This window comes from Thrips palmi, unplaced genomic scaffold, assembly GCF_012932325.1.
Source record: "Thrips palmi isolate BJ-2018 unplaced genomic scaffold, TpBJ-2018v1 HiC_scaffold_3, whole genome shotgun sequence".
NCBI classification, from domain to species: Eukaryota; Metazoa; Arthropoda; class Insecta; order Thysanoptera; family Thripidae; genus Thrips; species Thrips palmi.
The window spans coordinates 3,704,614-3,723,563 of record NW_023144630.1 but is presented as its reverse complement, the minus strand read 5'-3'; the positions used below and the strand labels follow the sequence as shown (position 1 = coordinate 3,723,563).

The 18,950-nt window shown below is 53.9% G+C and overlaps 2 protein-coding genes across 2 annotated transcripts; one reads left to right on the top strand and one right to left on the bottom strand.

Annotated features, from left to right (window-relative positions):
• The first annotated feature begins 362 nt into the window (after positions 1 to 362).
• On the top strand, positions 363 to 1,574 carry LOC117648416 (membrane protein FAM174A-like). The gene is made up of 3 exons (XM_034390921.1): positions 363 to 419; positions 497 to 855; positions 936 to 1,574. Exons 1-3 carry the CDS (start codon positions 363 to 365, stop codon positions 1,078 to 1,080), a joined length of 561 nt encoding a protein of 186 aa, XP_034246812.1. The 3' UTR covers positions 1,081 to 1,574.
• LOC117648660 (guanylate kinase) lies at positions 1,575 to 5,422 on the bottom strand. Its single transcript, XM_034391309.1, has 5 exons — positions 5,245 to 5,422; positions 4,618 to 4,876; positions 4,296 to 4,519; positions 4,107 to 4,223; positions 1,575 to 3,506 (listed from the first exon to the last, which is right to left on the bottom strand). The coding sequence occupies exons 2-5, from the start codon at positions 4,869 to 4,871 to the stop codon at positions 3,130 to 3,132; spliced, it is 972 nt and encodes a 323-aa protein (XP_034247200.1). The 5' UTR covers positions 4,872 to 4,876; positions 5,245 to 5,422; the 3' UTR covers positions 1,575 to 3,129.
• Between the last annotated feature and the right edge of the window lie 13,528 nt (positions 5,423 to 18,950).

Here is an 18,950-nt window from a genome sequence, read left to right as displayed (position 1 = left end):
GTAGCCAACACTAGTCTGCTAATGAAGGTTTGTGACTCATGTGGTGAAGCAGACACATTTGACCACGTTTGACTTTTTGAAAAAACGAAGAAGTGATATTTATTTAATATTTTGAGTTCTCATTTGCTTCGGGATTTTAGATTTGCTCGTTTAAACATAGAGCTACATTTCTCATGTTTCCAGTTCCGATATCCGAGTAAACAAACATTTTGGAGATAACCTCAGAAAAATGAACATGACCCACGTAATGAGTTTTTCGTTGAGCTCATTGACACATTCTAAGAGCCTCTAGCTGGAAGTGGGAACTAGAATTCAGCCGTGTGGTCGCGGATGCCAGATGAAGAACTCCGTTTGGATCAACCATGTCCCCTACTACTGCCACGAAAAGTGTTATCATGTCACCCAAAGTCCTGTCGCTTGTAGTAATTTTAATGTCATTGATGTGTGGCACTGTCACGAGTGACGTGCAGCCGGTAGGGATTAGCCATTCAAATAGTTCATCACAGTCTCAGTCGTCTTCAAGTCAGACGGGTCCCTGTCGGCCCCATCTCCAGGAAGGGGCCCAGACACTTCGCAAAGTCAGGTGCTAGTCCACAGTGATGCAACAGTCCCTAAAGTTGGGGACAAGCCCGGAAACGCTTCCCAACCTGACTGTGGTTCTAAGCCGTGTGAAGTTGGTGCCAAAGCCCCTAGTAACGCCAGTGCATCCCTCCCAAATGAGGCTGAGGGCATAGTGCACATATCCGACGACAGCGATGACCTCTCCAAGAAACTCAACCCTGAGGCGTTAATGAGAGGATTTTATGTTTTTGTTGGCCTGAGCATAATAGTCATGGCTTACATTGCTTGGAAAAGGTAGGTAGAAAATCATGTATCCTATTATCCTTAGTACTTCAGAAGTGTCTATTAATATTCAGAATGTTTCTCTCCTGCAGCTTCGGAAAGCGACCAACTCAGATTCACCGATATGGAGTTGTAGGAAATAGAGATGATTTGGAAATGGCTCCACTGGATTCAGATGATGGCGATGATGACGATACTACCCATTTCGATATCAGTAACCATCGACTGCAGACATGATCGGCTTTGTTTAAGGTTTTCTGGGAAGACCTGTCTTTAGTACACCAGTTCCAGCTTTTTCTCATGTTTCAAGAGAATTGCTTACAAGCTTGTTTTCAAGTCATTTCTTTAACAGAAAAAAATGTTTATTTTTAATTTGGTTGCTGAGAGCTTGATTTTCCAGTCTTGCATGTCTGTTATGTACCTGACATTTTAAGATGATAATGGAGCTGGTTTACAGCCCAATTGTGATTAATTACTAAGACTTCTAGCATTTGTTTAAGTTTGTTTCTTACATTGTTTATGTATATTAGTTGCATTTGCCTGTCAGCTCTTGTGAAAGTATGTTGGGACCAGTATGTAGGATAAAACCTAAATGGTAATCTTATGTGATAATAGAGTAGAAAGGAAACCGAAGTTTCTCTAAACACTCTCGTTATGACCATGTAGGGGAAAGGAAACATTGAGAATATTTTTCACTTCAATAAGGAATGAAGTAAATGCTTCTTGGTATATTTGTCTTAGCAATTGATTTATTGGTTTACATTATGCCAGTAACAGCTGCCTCGTGGCCCACAGTCTGCAATGTTTAACACAAACTACTTCAAAACCTTACTATAATTGAAAAACAAGGACAATATGGCCTAACAGTAAATCAGACTAATAAATTAAATGCAAATGAAGTGAAAGAGCCGAGTTTCATTTGTAATGTCAACTCCAATCCAAAATTGCAACATTTCAGCAACCCAAACAGCATGTGCCAGCAAGGCAGTTGTCTAACTTTCAAGCAGCTCAGGCTAGAACTAGTACTCTCACAATTTATCATGTGTAACAACTTCTACCGCAATCTACTTAATTAATACTAATCCAGGAGTACTCAGTACCCTGCGAAGGTCCAACAAAAATTCAACGTAAAAAAAGTCCTACTTTATGGATTATATGAGATTAAAACATCAATGGATGGAACCTCATCTTTTAGGCAAGAGAATTTGTGTGTAATTCTGAGAAAGAAGAACAAGCTTAGTAGACTGAAATGCATATTGGAGGTGGTATCCAGAAAATGCCTCACAAATTCCAAAACAATCCCTTGTTAATACTAGCACACATGGAATACCCATACAAGTTAAAATCACAAGTACATCACAATATCAGAGGCAGTTGCTGTAACTTCACTACATAAGTTAAGACTAGTGGTCTGATTCACTGGCTAAATAAAGATAAAAGATCATTATCAAAAGACAGAAATTGATTTTTGACAGAAATTGATAAAGCACAAACTTGACATAAGAAGCCAGTACAAAAACAAACACTTTCTTGATAACAGGCATTAAGTTACATGATATCCAGTTACAGAGTGAAAAAATATGGAATGACACAAAATTAATCAAAAAACGTTAGTACACATATCCATATCCTAGTAAGCAAAACTTCTTTCTACAGAAAAAGTGAGACTAAACGTAATTAATTTTAAAAGGGACAAAATGATAAAAAAGAAGTAACAGGAGAAATACTACCCTTACGAGCTCAACTTCCTAGTCACAGCAGAATAATCTGTATTGCTAATGGCAAACTTGAGTTGCTCCAATACTCTTCCTCAAACCTGTCATTACGACAAGGTCTCTCCATGGGGCCCATCTATCTAGCCATGATTGGTTGTGTCTGTATGAAAGAAAAAGATATCTTAAGAAAGGAGGAGAAAAAATAGACCAAAAGACCAGCCCACATCAGTCAGAAAAAACTCAGCAAACTGAATGAGAATAAGATGGGTGAGGAATAAAATTCAGGGACAGTGTTAAAAAAATATTCAAATGTCCTTAGATGAAATATGCTGAAAAATTAGCAGTCTCTGTTCAGTTTTTTTCCCACATAGAGGCTAGCAAGTACGGTTAAGACCTTAGTTCCCTTAAGAGGCAGGCTTGGACTGTAGAACAAGAACCTTAAAAAAAAGAACCATTAGTAGTATTAACTTATAAAAGAGTAAAGAAATTGCGCTATAAGTGAAAAAATAGCTCAAAAATTTTATAAGCTGAAGGCATTTATAGGATCACATTTATATTTGCATTTCCCCACTTAATCACAGCCACCACCCGAATCACAGCCCCCACCCGAGTCACAGCCCCCACCCGAGTCAAAGCCACCACCAGAATCGCATCCACTACTTGATTCAATGCCTCCACCCCCACTAGAATCAGCAGCCCCCCATGAATTGTTCCTTTCCCCAGAGTTATCACATCCCTGAGCAGAGTCATTTCCTGCAGAGGAATCCGCTTGACATGAGGGTCGATCATCAGTGAGGCTTCCACATGGATTGTTGACATCAACAGCATTCTCAGATGAGTTATTAATACCGGAAACCGTTGCATTAGCAACTGATTGATTGGTGGACATATAGTAGTAATCATCCGATGTACGATCTGATGAAGTTGATCCCAGGCAGCACCAAAAGTCTGCAGCAACAGCACATATGAAAGCATTTTGATTCAGTTAAAAACCAAGAGTAAGGAATGCAATGAAGCAAATACCAGAAGTACTATTCAAATCAGTTTAACAGGCTAACACTGAATTACGAATCCCCATGTAAAGCAACATTACACTGTTGGTGCCGTGTGGTGAAGAAAATAATCCAAACTACTCTTATTTGGATTAGACTAGAGGCAGAACCATTGTAATCTCCCTCAAAATGATGCCATGAATGATGCATCCCACATTAAGATAATTAAAAACCCTCCCCCCAAAGAAAAAAAAAATCAAACAAAAAAACCAAGGAGTGAAAAAAAAAACACAACAAAAACAAACAAACAAAACAAAAACAAACACATGCACTTTGCACACAGTGAAGCAATACACACATATTTCAAAAGTGATTTCCTCTGAATCTTTTTATTGCATGGCACTTTCTGACATGAAATAACCCACTTCAAATAATGCATGCAAATTTGTGCTCTATCTAAAAGTTGTGATAGTTCTTAGGGCATGACGATAATTTTGTGAAATGTTGGGTAACCATTACTGTAAAGCAGTCTAACCAATTCAAAGAAATAACTTACCTGCAGAGCTGGGGCTTGCAGCTTCCATGTCACTAAGAATAAAGTCTCGCAGGCGAATGTAGGCCTTCTCAAGACTGTCATTGACCAAGACCAGATGAAAGTTTCCAGGAACTTCGGCTGCAAGTATAAAACGAATAGAAAATAGTAGGTCAACGAAGATCGTTGAACCAAGTCGCAGATAGCACATACCGTAAGCCAGCTCAGAACGAGCTGTGGTCAGCCTCCTCTGTAAGCTGTCCTCTGTTTCAGTGTTGCGAGCCCGCAACCTCTTCTCCAGTTCTTCCATGGAGGGTGGTTTTACGAAAACGAAAAGGGGGTTCAGATCTGTCAGCTTGACCTGCTTGACTCCCTCCACTTCAATGTCAAGTACACAAACTTTGCCTTCTGCTTGAACAGCGTTAACTGCAGCTTTGCTACAAAACATTCAAAGTTAGAAATCAAACCAATGAAAACTTTCACATGAAAGCGACAGCAACTGAATTTTAAGATTGACATTAAAGGACTTGCTTACCTTGTTCCATACATGTTATTTGAAAATGTGGCACTTTCTATGAATTCACCCCGTTCAATGGCAGCTTTCATCTCCTCCAGTGTGGTGAAATGATAATGCTTGCCATTTTCTTCACCAGGGCGAGGTGATCGTGTTGTGTGAGACACACTGAATCCAAACTTGTCAGGGAATTCCTCAAACAGAAGGCGCAAGAGTGACGACTTTCCTGAACCAGATGGTCCAGCCAGAACGAGGGGACGCATTGAGTGCACCATGGTACCTGCAAGAAGATTTTGGCATGAAGTAAGCAAATTGGGATTAAAATACATCTAATTCCAAAATAAAAGTCAGAGCATTAATACACAATACACAGAATTGACATCATCATGATGACGGAGCAAACATAACCTCGACCAGCAAGGCAACACCGAAGTTGCACAAGCGTCAACAAATTCTTCAAACGTGATGGAAATGAGGAAAATTTACAAATGACGGTCAAGGCAGCACTGAATCGATTGTGGAAACATCTGACAACACGCCTAATGACTTGAAACGTCAGGGAAGGGCGTAGAATAGGCTTCCAGGGGTGTGAAGTGCGTTCAAATTCGTTGGTGCTTTCCTCGCTCTTGAAATTCAAGTGACACCCACCTGCCAAAGATGCAAACCCACGGCCGAACAGTCCACGCGCGAGGGAGACGGGCAAGACCCCCGTTTTCAATGTTTTCTACACACGTGCGTCGACGTGCGCCTTCTTCCTCGCTCTAGAACATCGATGAACAAAACAAACCACGTTCTCTGTTGTTGTTTTTTCTCCGGCTCTGACGTCACAAACCCTCAGCAGAAAGGGAGCCCTTTCAGAGCAGCCAACACATTTTTTTCTATTCCAAACTGAGGAGAATTTACAGGATTTTCTGCTTTACTGACATTGCTAAAAAGTGAAATCTATTTTGTTACTATAAAAAGTATCTTTTCGTTGAAAAGCAACCTAGCGCCTTCACTTTGATGTGTAGTTCAGTGCTGTCTAAAAGATAAGTTGGTTATTCCGAAAATAGGTTGAAAACCGCGACTTTCAAAGGAAGCCGGCTCATGACCTCCTGAGGGGAGGGGTGGGTGGGTAGGGTGGGTGTTGTGCTTAATTCAAATCCTGTTTTGTGGAGTGAATTTTTGACGATGCCCCCAATGCGCCAAAGGAACAAAATACAAATACAATTGTAGTTCAGATATGTTTAATTTATTGAATCACTATTTGCTTCATCATCCAGCTCAAACATACATAGTAGATCACGGATTATACAATAAGACGCTCCCCATACACGCACTCACTTACGCACTCACACACTCACACACACATGCATAATTTATGGCAATAAGATAGACCACACTTAATCTAACAAATTTCTATCGTATGAACGTAATCAGGAAATGGTTGTGCAGTATGAGCAAGAGCAAAGCAGTAAAAATTTTAAGCCCAAATGCGGCTTAGAAGGCCTTCAGCCGTATGGGCAAGAGGATATAAATCATTCTCCTTTGTACAATACAATTCCTGGGCAAGTTCCTGACACACTTGGGCACTAAAATTTCCTTAAACACTAATTTCGGTCATATTTACATTGTAATAAGTGCCCTCAATCCCTTTGCTCTGGATACCCGAGCTACTGTACATCAGGTACCACATACATGATATTGATTCTATAAATACAAAGGGAAAGTGTGACAGTATTTCAGCAAAATCAAAAAACACTTATAAACAATACTGCCGAGAAAATACGCTTGATAAGACACCCTGATCATGCTATTCCTCGTTTTCCTCTTTTTTGGTTCCTGACTGATAATTGGTATTTACAAGAGTATTTTGAAACAGGACATTCAATATTACTGATAGCAAAGTGAAGAAAAGGAAGAATTAATTTACGTCTCTTCGACAAAGGAGAAAAACATGAATTACTCTCAACCAGCTTAAATATGGGTTCTTTAAAATACAAAAGGCTTTTTGTAAGGCAAATGTTAGCAGTAGAAAAGATTTCACCCTTTCCTTCAATTTTTTCAAACTAAAGCAAATAAAAGATTATCACTATGTCAACCCACCATTTCACAGTATACTCCCATCCTTTGTGGTGTCTCCTTTTGTCATGACTAACAATACAAATAACTTAAAACGGTCCAATCAGTCTTGAAGGTACAGCAGGAGTTTTCACTTGCTTGTTACCTACAATAAGCAAGGAAACCACACAAATGTGATAAATAAAGTAACTTATTATTATTACTACGTATCTACATTTTTTCGTCTTTGTTTTGGAAACATCTCCGAAACTTATCAATTTAGCCAAAATTTCTTTTCAAGGAAGAGGATTGGGTGACGTTCCCTGAGATAATTTAGTCGAGGCAAAAGTGCCGTTGATGGCCTGGCATCATCCTTCGTGACTGTCGTGGGCCGTGGGGGTCGTGGGGGCCGTGTGCAACGTCTGGCGACTGTCCGTCGGTGTCTTACCCCTCTTGTAGGCGGACAGCGCGCGCCGAAGCCACGCAGCCACGCAGCCCGCCACTCTCACGCTGCCGACACCGCTGGCTCGGCGCTGGTGCTGTGCGCTGCTTGGCGGTGGTGGCGACGTCGGGGAGGCCGCTGGTGTCGAAGACGACGCAGGCGCCGCTGTCGACGTCGTCTCCGTCACCGAAGACGACGTCGACGCCGAGGCCGAGGCCGCTTCAGCCTCCCCTGGCGTCGACTCCTTCTTGAGCTCGACCACGGCGCCCTTGATGGCGGTCATGTCGTCCTCCACCATGTCCTCGTGGGACGTGCCCGAGAACTCGGAAAAGTTCCAGAGGTAGGAGCCCCTGTCGGGGGTCATGACGAGGTGGGGTGGCCGTCGGCTGGGCTTGCGCCGGAACAGCGCCTCGGCGGCGGCCTGCTTCTGGGGCTTGGGGCGCGGCGGCGGGGACTCGTACTTCTTGGGGGTGGTGACGGCCTGGAACAGACGAAGCGTTGGCTAAACAGAGTCAAGATGGCAAGGAGCCCTGCGAGCCAGGCGACCGCGTCCAGCACTTACCTGCAGCTTGGTGCGCTGCGCGGCCAGCCCGTTCTGCTGCTTGGCCTCCTCGTCCGTGAGGATGTACCGCGAGCCGTCTGGCCGACGACCGATCGTCTTGACGGCGCGCGTCGTCCGCGAGGACGTGGCCTCGGTGACGGCGGAGGCCGTGAAGCCTGCGGTCGTGGAGGCGTCCAACGCCGTGGTGCTGGCCTCCGTCGTCTCCACCGTGGTGGCGGCCGTGGTGGCGGCCGTGGTGGCGGCCGTAGTCACCTCTCTGCGACTCTCCACGATAACGATCTCGGGCCCGGGCACGATGGGCGTCTCCGTGGTGGCGTCGTCAGCGCCGCTGCTGCTGGGCGTCACGAAGGACGTGGGGTGCTCCGTGGTGGTGGCCTCGACGGTGGCCTTGAGGATGGCAGTGCCGAGCGGCGTGAGCTGCGCGACGTGGCGGTGCAGCACGCTGGCGCTGGCCTCGGCGTCGATGTCGCTCAGGTCGACGCGGTGGTTACTCAGCGCGTCGCCGGGGGCCACCGTCACGGCCTCGGCTTTGTCCTCGGCGTTGTCCTCGGACAGCTTCAGCGCGCGCGTCGTCCTGCTGCTGGCGCTCGCCGTCGTCGGCTTGGCCGTCGTGCTCTTCTTGGCGTCCGAGTCCACCGCCTTTTTGTTCTTGGACCACGTCGACGTGGTGGCGGTGAACACCTTGAAAGGAAAAACGGAAAGTGAGACATTGGGCACAACTCGCTTGCGGGACTCGAACCCTCGACCGGATCGGTTCGTTACCTTTGAGTGTCCGGAGATGGTCTCGACGGCGAAGCCTCGCGGCGTGGCGCGGGAGGACTTGGTGACCTTGTCGGTGACGGGCGTGGGTGTCGTCTCAGAACCTGCAGAGGCGAGGGGTAACAGTTTCAACATCACGTCGCGAATGTCCGATTTCATTGTGACAGTGGTCTAGCCTCTAGTAGTAATGGTAATGGAGCGGTGGTCAGCCCGCCCGTCACCCTCGTCGGATGGGTTGCCTACCTGTGGACGCCAGGCGCTCGGCGGTGGGCGCCGCGGTGGTCGCCGCGCTGGTCTGGGCCTGGGACTGCGTGGCCTGCGTGGCCTGCGTGCTCCTGAAGCCGTGGGGCCTGGGCTTGGGCCAGCCGGGCGTGGGCCGGATGGAGAACCGCGGCCGCGTGTGCTGCGTGGACGAGGACGCCGACGGCGCGGGCGACGGCGTGGTGCTTGGCACGTCCATCCACTTGCGGAACGGGCTCAGGTCGTTGATGTTGACGTGCTTGTCGGCGTCCGTGGCCGTGGTGCCTGCACTGGTGGACGCCGCGGCCGTGGGGCTCGGCGTCGTGGCCTCGCCGTTGGCCGGGGTCTGCGGGGTCACGACGTACACCTGCAAAGAGACGGGGTTTGAACATCTGCGAGGACGATACTGCACTGGCCTCGGCGCTGGCGCCACTGGCCTACCTTCTCCCTGGTGAGCGGGGAGATGGACACCTGCAGCCGCTCCCAGGGCGCGCGGGTCTGCTCCGACCGGTGGTTGTCGGGCGTGGCGGCGGTGGACGCGGTGCTGCTGGGCCCGGGCACCACCAGGTTGTCCACCAGCGTCCAGCCGTTCTTCGTCTTGCGGTCGTCGCGGGTCGCGTTCTTCCGGACGTGGTGGATCTTGGCGGGCCGCTTGGTGGGCTCGGTGCCCTTGCGTCGCGGCGTCGACCTGGCCGTCGGCGCCGGCGTCGTGCTGGGCGTCGGGGACGCGGACAGCGGCGTCGTCGTCAGGTACTCCTTGGGGATGTTCTTGGACGGGTTGAGCTTGCCGTGGACGGAGGATGCCGACGACGAGGCTGACGAGGACGCCGAAGAGGAGGCGGAGGTGCCGACCGACGCCGTGGTGGACGTGAAGTTGAAGGTCACCACGCCGGGGTTGGCCTCCTGCGCCTCAGTGTCCCTCGTCGCCTTCAGGGAGGAGTACTCCTGAAGGAAGAAGAGATACAAGTTGCCATGAGAGGAGCTGCCAGGCGACAAATTTTATTCGAGAAGGAGCTAGTTAGAGTTGGCCAACTTCTCCCTCACCTGCGCGGTCCAGTTGTCGATGTTCTTCTGCAGGCGCAGGCGGTCCACCGAGTCCTCCTCGTTGCGCAGCAGGGTGCGCAGGTCCGTGGCCAGGATGTGCTGCAGGCCGGCGAAGGGGTCGGCCGCGCCGACGGCCTTGTCCTGCTGGGGGGCGGCGGAGTGCCACGGCGTGGGGCTCAGCTCGGCCACGACCACGGACTCCTGGGCCTGCGGCTGCTGGTGGTTGGCGGCGGCCGGTGGGTGCGGCACCTTCCTGGCCGTCTGCTGCACCAGGGCCTCCAGGCCGGAGGGCAGCGCGCCGGCGGACGGCGGCAGGCCTGGCGGCGGCGTGTACGAGATGACGCCCTCCGACTCGGCGCCGGCGCCCGACAGCTCGTCCGGCATCAGCTCGCTGTGCAACCGCACCTGGAACCGCACGGCGGTGAGACCACTCCGAGGAGTCCGTCTCCGTCGCACTCACGGGGCGCCCCGGAGGCGCGAGGAAGACAAAGCGACGAAACAACGAACAACGCTCAACATTTTTCAGCCTTCTCGCTTACCTGGCCGCTCTCCTTGTCGATGGTGTAGGGCACGATGATCTGGATCTGCTTTGTCTTCTTGGAGCCCTTGCCGGGGGCGGCGGGGGCGCCGGGCCCCGAAGGGGCGCTGGGGGCGGAGTACCCGCTGGCGCCGTTGGCGGTGACGGTGGCGGCGGCGGACGCGTCCCAGGCCGCGGTGGGCGGCGCGGCGGACGTGGACGGCCAGGACGAGGACGCCGCCGAGCTGGCGGTGGCGCCGTCCTCCAGCAGGCGGTAGTTGTTGGGGGCGGCGGTGGGCGACACCTTCTGGCTCTCGAAGTGCGCCAGCTCCTGCGCGTACGCGTGCGAGGTCTGCGAGTTGGCCGTGGCGGCGTCGTCGTGGTGCTGCTGCGCGGCGTACTGGTTGGCCTGGGCGGCGGCGGCAGCCAGCGCGGCGTAGTGGCGGCACGGCGGCAGGTTGTGGTGCTGGATGGCGGCGGAGGACGACGAGGCCGAGTCGGCCAGCCTGGGGGCGTGGTTGGGCTGGTTGTGCTCGCCCTGCAGGGGCAGGGAGCCGGCGTGGGTCTGGTGGACGTCGACGTGCTGGCTGTGCTGGCCGGCCTGGCTGGCCGAGCTGAGCGGCGTGGGCGCCACCACCTGGTACTGCGGGGCCACGAAGCCGTGCGGCACGGGCACGCTCTTGACGGGGATCTCGATGAGCGGCGACTGGATGAACGTCATGGGGTACTCGATGGAGGCGAGGTAGGACGCGATGGGCACGCTCTGCACCAGCTCCACGCCGCCGCCCTTGGCCGCGCTGTACGGCACGTGGTCGGGCACGGCGTTGACGGGCGGCACGTGGTGCTGCACGTGGTGCTGGGGGTGCTGGGGGTGCGCCGCCAGGTGCGGCACGTTGTGCTGCGCGTGCCCGGACACCTGGTGCTGCAGCGCGTGGTGGTGGTGCAGGGTGCCCTGGTGGAGCTGGTCCGGCGCGGCCTTCACCTCGCCCTCGCCGCCGAGGTCGTTGGTGCTAGGCTCGGCCTGCTCGGGCTCGGCGCGCTGCTCCTCGTTGATGGTGAACACCACCGAGTCGTGCTCCGGCGTGGGCGGCACCAGGTGGTCGCGCAGCCCGACGGGGCGCGCGGGCGGCTCGGGCGGCACTCGCGTGAAGTCCTCGGCCGGGAACACCGGCGGCAGGGGCCCCTTGTGCAGCGCGGGGAAGGGGATGGGCGCGTGCGCCAGGGGCACCGCGTCGGACGCCTGGCCCCACGCCTCTCCCGTCCCCGCGGCCGGCGGCCCGTAGCTGTCCTGCGGCGTGTTGCCGGCGTTGCTGTTGCCGGTGGCGTGCGCGCGCGACATGGGGATCCAGGGCACGTTGTTGCACGGGTTGCAGTCCGTGGTGCGGAGGTACGACTGCGGCATCAGTACGGGGTAGTTCTGCTGCTGCTGCTGGTAGCCGCCCTGGTTGCCATGGTAACCGCCGCCACCGCCGTGGTAGCCCTGCGCCTGGTGCTCAGTGCCACTGGCGTGCTGGTCCTGGCTCTGCGGGGGCTGCGGGGGCTGCTGTGGGGGCGGGGGCTTCTGCTCCATCAGCGCCACGGCCTCCGCGGTGTGCGGCATGGCGTCCGGGGGCGGCGCGAGGGGCGCGGAGTGCTGCCCGGGGGGCGGGGGCGGGGACAGCCCCACCATGGTGGGCGGCTGCGGGGGCGGCAGGGGCCCCTTGTTGCCGTGCGTCTTGGGGGGCCCCCCAGGGCCGCCGGGTCCGTCGTTGGGCCCCGCGTAGAACCACCGCGCGATGCGCTCCCCCAGGCTGAGCGAGGGGCTGCCCGGGGGCGCGGGGGCCATGGCGCCGGGAGGCCCTGGAGGCATGTTGCCACGCCGGCTGCGGACCACGCTTCCCGGCGGCCCCGGCGGCCCCGGCGGCCCTGCCGGACTGCGGGGCGGCGGCGGCGGCTCCAGGAACTCCTCCAGGTGGCGCTTGACGTGGCGGGACGGCCGCCCCGAGTGCCGGTTGTGGTTGTGGGCCTCGACGAGCACGGCCAGGCTCGCCGCCAGCGCCAGCAGCACGGCCACCTGGGCACAGAGACAGACAAGCACAGTCAGCACCTCGCCGTCAAACCGTCGAACCTCTCCGCCACACTGTTTTAGGATTCACCGCCACGCCGGGCGGTCATTTCGAAAAGTGTCTCTTCAAGCCTCCTTAAAAATATTTTTGAAAATAAGTTAGGGGGTACTCGCGCGCGAGCTGTTGGAGTTTCGTCGCCACAGCGTGACAGCCCAGCAGCGTTGCGGCGAGCTGGAATTTCACTCGATGGAGATATCGGGCAAATCCGACTAGACCGGCGGCTGTCCGGCGCTGCCCTGCGTGATGCAGAGCCTCGCCGTGTTCGGGAGCCCCCCCCCCTCCTTTTGCCGGATGGTGTCCGGTAGCTGCACATTCTTCTCAGCCAGAGGCAAGCCAGAGGCAAGCCAGAGGCCGCTGGAGGCGGGCATTCCAGGGCAAAAACCCCTCGAAGCGCTGCGCCGCGCGACGCTGTACGTCCAAGCCCGTACTGGCCGAACTGTCACTACTGTCGCTGAGTTTGGACCCTTCCTAGTTTCACTCCGTCACTCCGTCGGCCCTGGCACTGGAATTCGCCGCTCACTACACGGCCGGCTCAAATTTTCACAAAAGGAAAATCCGCCATCGAGAAAGTACCCGCGGAGAAAAGACCGCCACAGAGCAGGAGTACAGAGTTGAACCAACAAGACTCCAACAAACGAACAAACTCCAGCATGACAACAGAGGGCTCGCTCGCATCGCCGTGGTTCGTCTCGGAGGCCACGGATATGGCCCATTCGACAGGGGTGCCCTGCGTGTGCAGGGGCGCCGGAAGTGGGGTGCAGGGTGGGCAGGCTGCCCTCCCTGGGATTTGGCAGGGGGGGCATCGCCCCCCCTGGACTTTGGTGGGAAGCTGCGAAAATCGAGCCAGGCGGGCGGGCACCGGTCGCGCAAAGTATCTCCGCAGTGAGCGGCGAGACGCGGCGCGGCGGCCTCTTCCCCCTCCCCCTTGAATTGAATAATTTATATTAGTATTAGGGTCAGTTGGAGCAATTATAGGACACGGGGTAAAAATGGGACAGCATATTCCAAGGGGTACCCGACTCAAGATAATCATTGCGCGTCTAGTTGGAAACCAGTGAAATAATCAACATCATCCAATGAAATGACAATCATACTTGCGGGGATTCAATCACTTTTGACAATTTTTGCGAGACCACTGCTCCCAAACTATCAGCGGTCAAAGCCTTCCCGAGGCGGGGCATGAAAGAGTAGGGTCTTTAGGATAGTAAGGCGTCGAGGGAGGCCTTTGACCGCAACTAAATTGGATGCAGTGACCGCTCAAAGTCAGCAAAAACGATGATTTTTTGAAATTCTTTCACTTTTTGACCATTTTTGCGAGACCACTGCTCCTAAACTATCAGCGGTCAAAGCCTTCCCGAGGCGGGGCATGAAAGAGTAGGGTCTTTAGGATAGTAAGGCGTCGAGGGAGGCCTTTGACCGCAACTAAATTGGATGCAGTGACCGCTCAAAGTCAGCAAAAACGATGATTTTTTGAAATTCTTTCACTTTTTGACCATTTTTGCGAGACCACTGCTCCTAAACTATCAGCGGTCAAAGCCTTCCCGAGGCGGGGCCTGAAAGAGTAGGGTCTTAAGAATAGTAAGGCGTCGAGGGAGGCCTTTGACCGCAACTAAATTGGATGTAGTGACAGTTCAAAGTCAGCAAAAACGGTGATTTTCTGAAATTCATTCACTTTTTGACCATTTTTGCGAGACCACTGCTCCCAAACTATCAGCGGTCAAAGCCTTCCCGAGGCGGGGCATGAAAGAGTAGGGTCTTTAGGATAGTAAGGCGTCGAGGGAGGCCTTTGACCGCAACTAAATTGGATGCAGTGACCGCTCAAAGTTAGCAAAAACGATGATTTTTTGAAATTCTTTCACTTTTTGACCATTTTTGCGAGACCACTGCTCCTAAACTATCAGCGGTCAAAGCCTTCCCGAGGCGGGGCATGAAAGAGTAGGGTCTTTAGGATAGTAAGGCGTCGAGGGAGGCCTTTGACCGCAACTAAATTGGATGCAGTGACCGCTCAAAGTCAGCAAAAACGATGATTTTTTGAAATTCTTTCACTTTTTGACCATTTTTGCGAGACCACTGCTCCTAAACTATCAGCGGTCAAAGCCTTCCCGAGGCGGGGCCTGAAAGAGTAGGGTCTTAAGAATAGTAAGGCGTCGAGGGAGGCCTTTGACCGCAACTAAATTGGATGCAGTGACAGTTCAAAGTCAGCAAAAACGGTGATTTTCTGAAATTCATTCACTTTTTGACCATTTTTGCGAAACCACTGCTCCCAAACTATCAGCGGTCAAAGCCTTCCCGAGGCGGGGCATGAAAGAGTAGGGTCTTTAGGATAGTAAGGCGTCGAGGGAGGCCTTTGACCGCAACTAAATTGGATGCAGTGACCGCTCAAAGTCAGCAAAAACGATGATTGTCTGAAATTCATTCACTTTTTGACCATTTTTGCGAGACCACTGCTCCTAAACTATCAGCGGTCAAAGCCTTCCCGAGGCGGTGCATGAAAGAGTAGGGTCTTTTTAAGCACCTTTTTTGGTGGGGGAGGGGGGTAATTAGGAACGTAGGATTTAAAATTGTTTGCCCCCCCTGAGGAAATACACTTCCGGCGCCCCTGTGCGTGTGCACACACACAGACTCACACACACACACTCGGAGTCAGGTGCAACGCCTTGAATGGCGCATCCATGGAGCATTGCGCTGTCGGCGGTCGACAACTGAACCCTGTCCCTTCTCACTCTCTCTCTCTCTCTCTCTCTCTCTCTCTCTCTCTCTCTCTCTCTCTCTCTCTCTCTCTCTCTCTCTCTCTCTCTCTCTCTCTCTGCGTCGCAAGCGCCCGGCTCCGGCGTTTGGGTCCCCATTCCGCGGCCCGCCATCAAGATGCAGAGGGAGGGACGATGACTGTTACACCAATTTCGGCGCGCGCACGTTTTGTCGCGGCGACGTGTGCGTGAGCGCGGCCGCCCGCCGGAACGTGCGCGTGTGTAGGTGTGCGTAGGTGTGTGTAGGTGCGCGCGCCCTGACCCTCAAGCCCGCGGTAGCGCCTGTGTCCTATACCTCTTATCTTTGCCCGGCGGCCTGAAGGCCCTGTAGGCCCTGCTGGTGTAGGCCCCGCCGCCGTTGTGGGTAACTTTCCTTTCCTTTTCTCTGCGTCCTCCTCGTCGCCTCCCTCCCCCCTCCCCCTCCCCCTCGCGGCATCTTCTTTTCCCTTCGCCGACCCCGCCGCGGAAAAAGCAGAAAAGCGCGCGAGTGCGTGGGAGGATCCGGCCCCGCGATATGTCGTTGCGGGGCGGGGCGGGGCGGGGCCTGTCGGCGAGGCCCAGAGAGGCGCCCGGGTAACAAGCTCGGTAAGCGTTGCGAGAAAGACCGGGGATTCACAAACAAAAACCAACAAAGGCAACAGAAAAATAATTTATACCGGTACAAAAAAAAATTACAATTTTAAAATTTTTTGAAAAAAAAAAAAAAATTGTTAGTTACTAGAAAGAGTCATTGTATCCTTGTCCTTTACTATCTCGTTTTTTCAGTGTCAGTATAGATGTACTTCAATGCTCTCTAAATTGTTAATTTCGAAATTTAACACTAACACTCATTTTGCCCGAAACAAAAAAAAAGTACGCCACGTGTTTTGAACGAAAACGCGGACGCAAAACGTGGCACACATTTTAGTCGCGAGTTTTATTCATTAGCGAAAACGCTCTGCCGACGAAGTGGCACATAAAAGGTCTCCCGGAGTCAGTCCTGGGGCTCGGAGTGGACAGGCGCAACATCCTTGAACGGAACCTGATGCCGCGCCGCAGCCGCCGCAGCCTAGGCGCGTCCGCGTCGGTCAGGCCTGGCCAGGTCCCCTCCCCGTTCCCTCTTCTCGTCTCGTGCGATCGGCGGCGACCGGCGGCGACTAGCGGCGACCGACGGTGAAAGTGGATGTGGAAGTGTCGCGACGGGCAGCGGACGGCGGCGAGGCAACCCCACACGTCTCGGTGGTCTGTCGGCCGGCCCGCCGCCGTCTCTCTCGCACTCGTGGCGTGTGCCGTGGGGGCGCGAGAGAGACGCAGTGCGGGCGGCGGACTGGCCTCGCGGGGGTCCCGGCCCGCCTCGGGGACCGCCTCGGGGACCGCCCCGGGCACGGGACGGGACACACCCCGAGCAAGATCGGCAAAGCAGCTCGAGGCCTGCAGGCACCACCTATCGCTCAGTTTCATCCAAAGTAGCAAGCAGCCCGCCCAGCGCGGAACACCGCCAAAGTTGGGGCACACACACACATAACACTCACTCACTCACTCACTCACTCACTCACCACACACACACACACACACACACACACACACACACACACACACACACACACACACACACGGACGGGCATTTTCAATCACACGCACGCACACACACGCGCGTGGCAAACGCACCGAGAGCCATTGGCTGGGCAATCTGCTTGGCGATCTAAACGGCTATCTCTGTCAGATAGAGAACAGAGAGCGCTGCGCTGCAGACCATGTGACGCCGCGGTATCACTCGGCCCAGCCTCAGTCAATGGGCTGTAAAGTTCGGAGTGGCCTAGGCAAGCAGCACGGTAGCGCGCGTAGCGCGGCGTCGGCCGAGCCAAGTGCTTTGTTGGGGAGGTTTTGGTTCAATCAGGTGAGTCAGGACCTAACTTTCTTGGTTCAAGAAACGGCTCCTGGCGGTGTAGTGTGTAGTGCAGTGGAGCCAGCCAGCTGAGTGGCTAACCTGCCTGAAAGCCATCGCTGATCCAACGTGTTGAGTCATTGAACTCAGCAGGTGCCTTGGCGGCGAGCCTAGCCGCTGGTAGCCAAGTCGCCCCAGGCCCTGCGGCCCCAGCCCCCAGCCTCGTCGAGGAAACGAAACGAAACGGACGCACTTTAGCAGATCGGCGCGCACCGACGACGAGATTCGAAGCCCTGGAGTCCAGCCTGGAGTCCAGGGCCTGGAGTCCAGAGCCCGGACCGCCAGCAAACCTTTCACTGGACAGCCGAGCGAGTTACGTTAAATCGGAATGCCCCGTCGGGGCGCCGGGCGCCGCTTCGTGTGTCTCTGGGCCAGACAGTCTTTAGTTTGGGAGACGCTGAAAGTGGAGGCTGGGCCAAGTTTATGGCCCGACTAGGGGCCGGCCGGGCTGCCCGATCGGAGCCCCACTTCCCTTAAGGTCGGGGCACCAATCCTTTGTCCAGCCCGCCATACGGCCCTAGCTCACTCTCTCTCCAAACCATTTTTTTTTGCACGCGGATCCTATATTTTTGTTTTTTCAAGCGTGGTCGGAATCACTATAAATATGCAGTTGAAGCCTCTGCCTCTGTGACGCGACATTCATTATAGGGCGCACGGAAAGTGAACACACAGACACAGACACACACACACACACACACACAGACACACACACACGTACGTACCATCAATTACCCATTTGCGAAAATTCGACCGCGTAAAGCGGTGCAAAGTCGCTCCAATAAATAAATTACAAATGGCCCCCACAAAGCGAATGATGAATGATGCATAATCGTGAGCCGATTGCAGGTTGTCGTTTAATTAATCGACCGGTCGGGGAGGGCCCCCACTTAGACCAGCGCAGCAGGTCGCTCTGCGTCTCCCCCCCCCCTCTCTCTCTCTCACTCTCGGGGCGTGCCGACAGGCCGACAGGGGTGCGAGAGAGACAGAGCAAGGGGCGAAGATCACACCTAATTAACTTTCCCTGCATTTTGTCCGACCAATAAAAATGCGACGAATCACACTTCGTTTCCACGATCCGCGAGTAAAGCCCCGTCGAGTTCCGACTGTGCTGCCTAAGCAGCAGCAAACGAAAGAAATGGTAAAAGGGGCGACGGAGGCGTTTTCTTGATTTCATTAAGGGACGAAAAAAAAAGGACTTTCTGTGCGGCTGCCGCTTGCTGCCGCGCAGATTCTCAGGTCTAACTCTAACCACCGGACAATTACACACCAGTGTCTTTTTGCAGTACTTTGAGGCCCCGGGCACGAAGAGAGGATGTGCTATGCAGTGGTCTCGCGCATGCCCCCTCCCCCCTCTCTCTCTCGCTGCTGGCGCCCCCTCGTGCCAGCACGACTCAACCGATAAATTACTTTTTATAGGTGTCAGACCGCGCACGATACATCTTTATTTTAACAGACACTTGTGTGCAGCGGAGGTGGCTGTGGCGGTGGCCGTGCACCACGGGGACCGCGGGCCTCCACAAAGGTAACTGACCCCTGGCCGACTCCTCGGCGGGGTGCTAAAGGTCAGCCTCCGGGTCCGGAACTCCAGTCCCACCACCGCGCGCCGCTCGGCGCCGCTCTTCCCGCGGCGTCCGTGAATGCGGGCCGAAATGGATTATCGCGTCGACCGCAACGAGGGGCTGGAAGGCGACCGAAAGGCCCACCCCGCCGCAGCGACCCGCTCAACTACCGCGCCTTTTTACGCGACACACTGCGCTTCGACTGCGTCGCGATGGACTTCCCTTCACCCAGCCGCCCTCCTGCAACGACGCGAAAACCACGCCGAAACCGTTCCACTCCTTTCTCGTTGTTTTCGTTTTGCGTATGAGTTGCCAGCGCGTGTCTTGCTTCCTGGAATCCCTGGAATTTCGCACTGCTGGAGGGCATCTGCTTGTTAACCTGGAGAAAGCCCCCCCTGCGTGACGTCCCGACGCG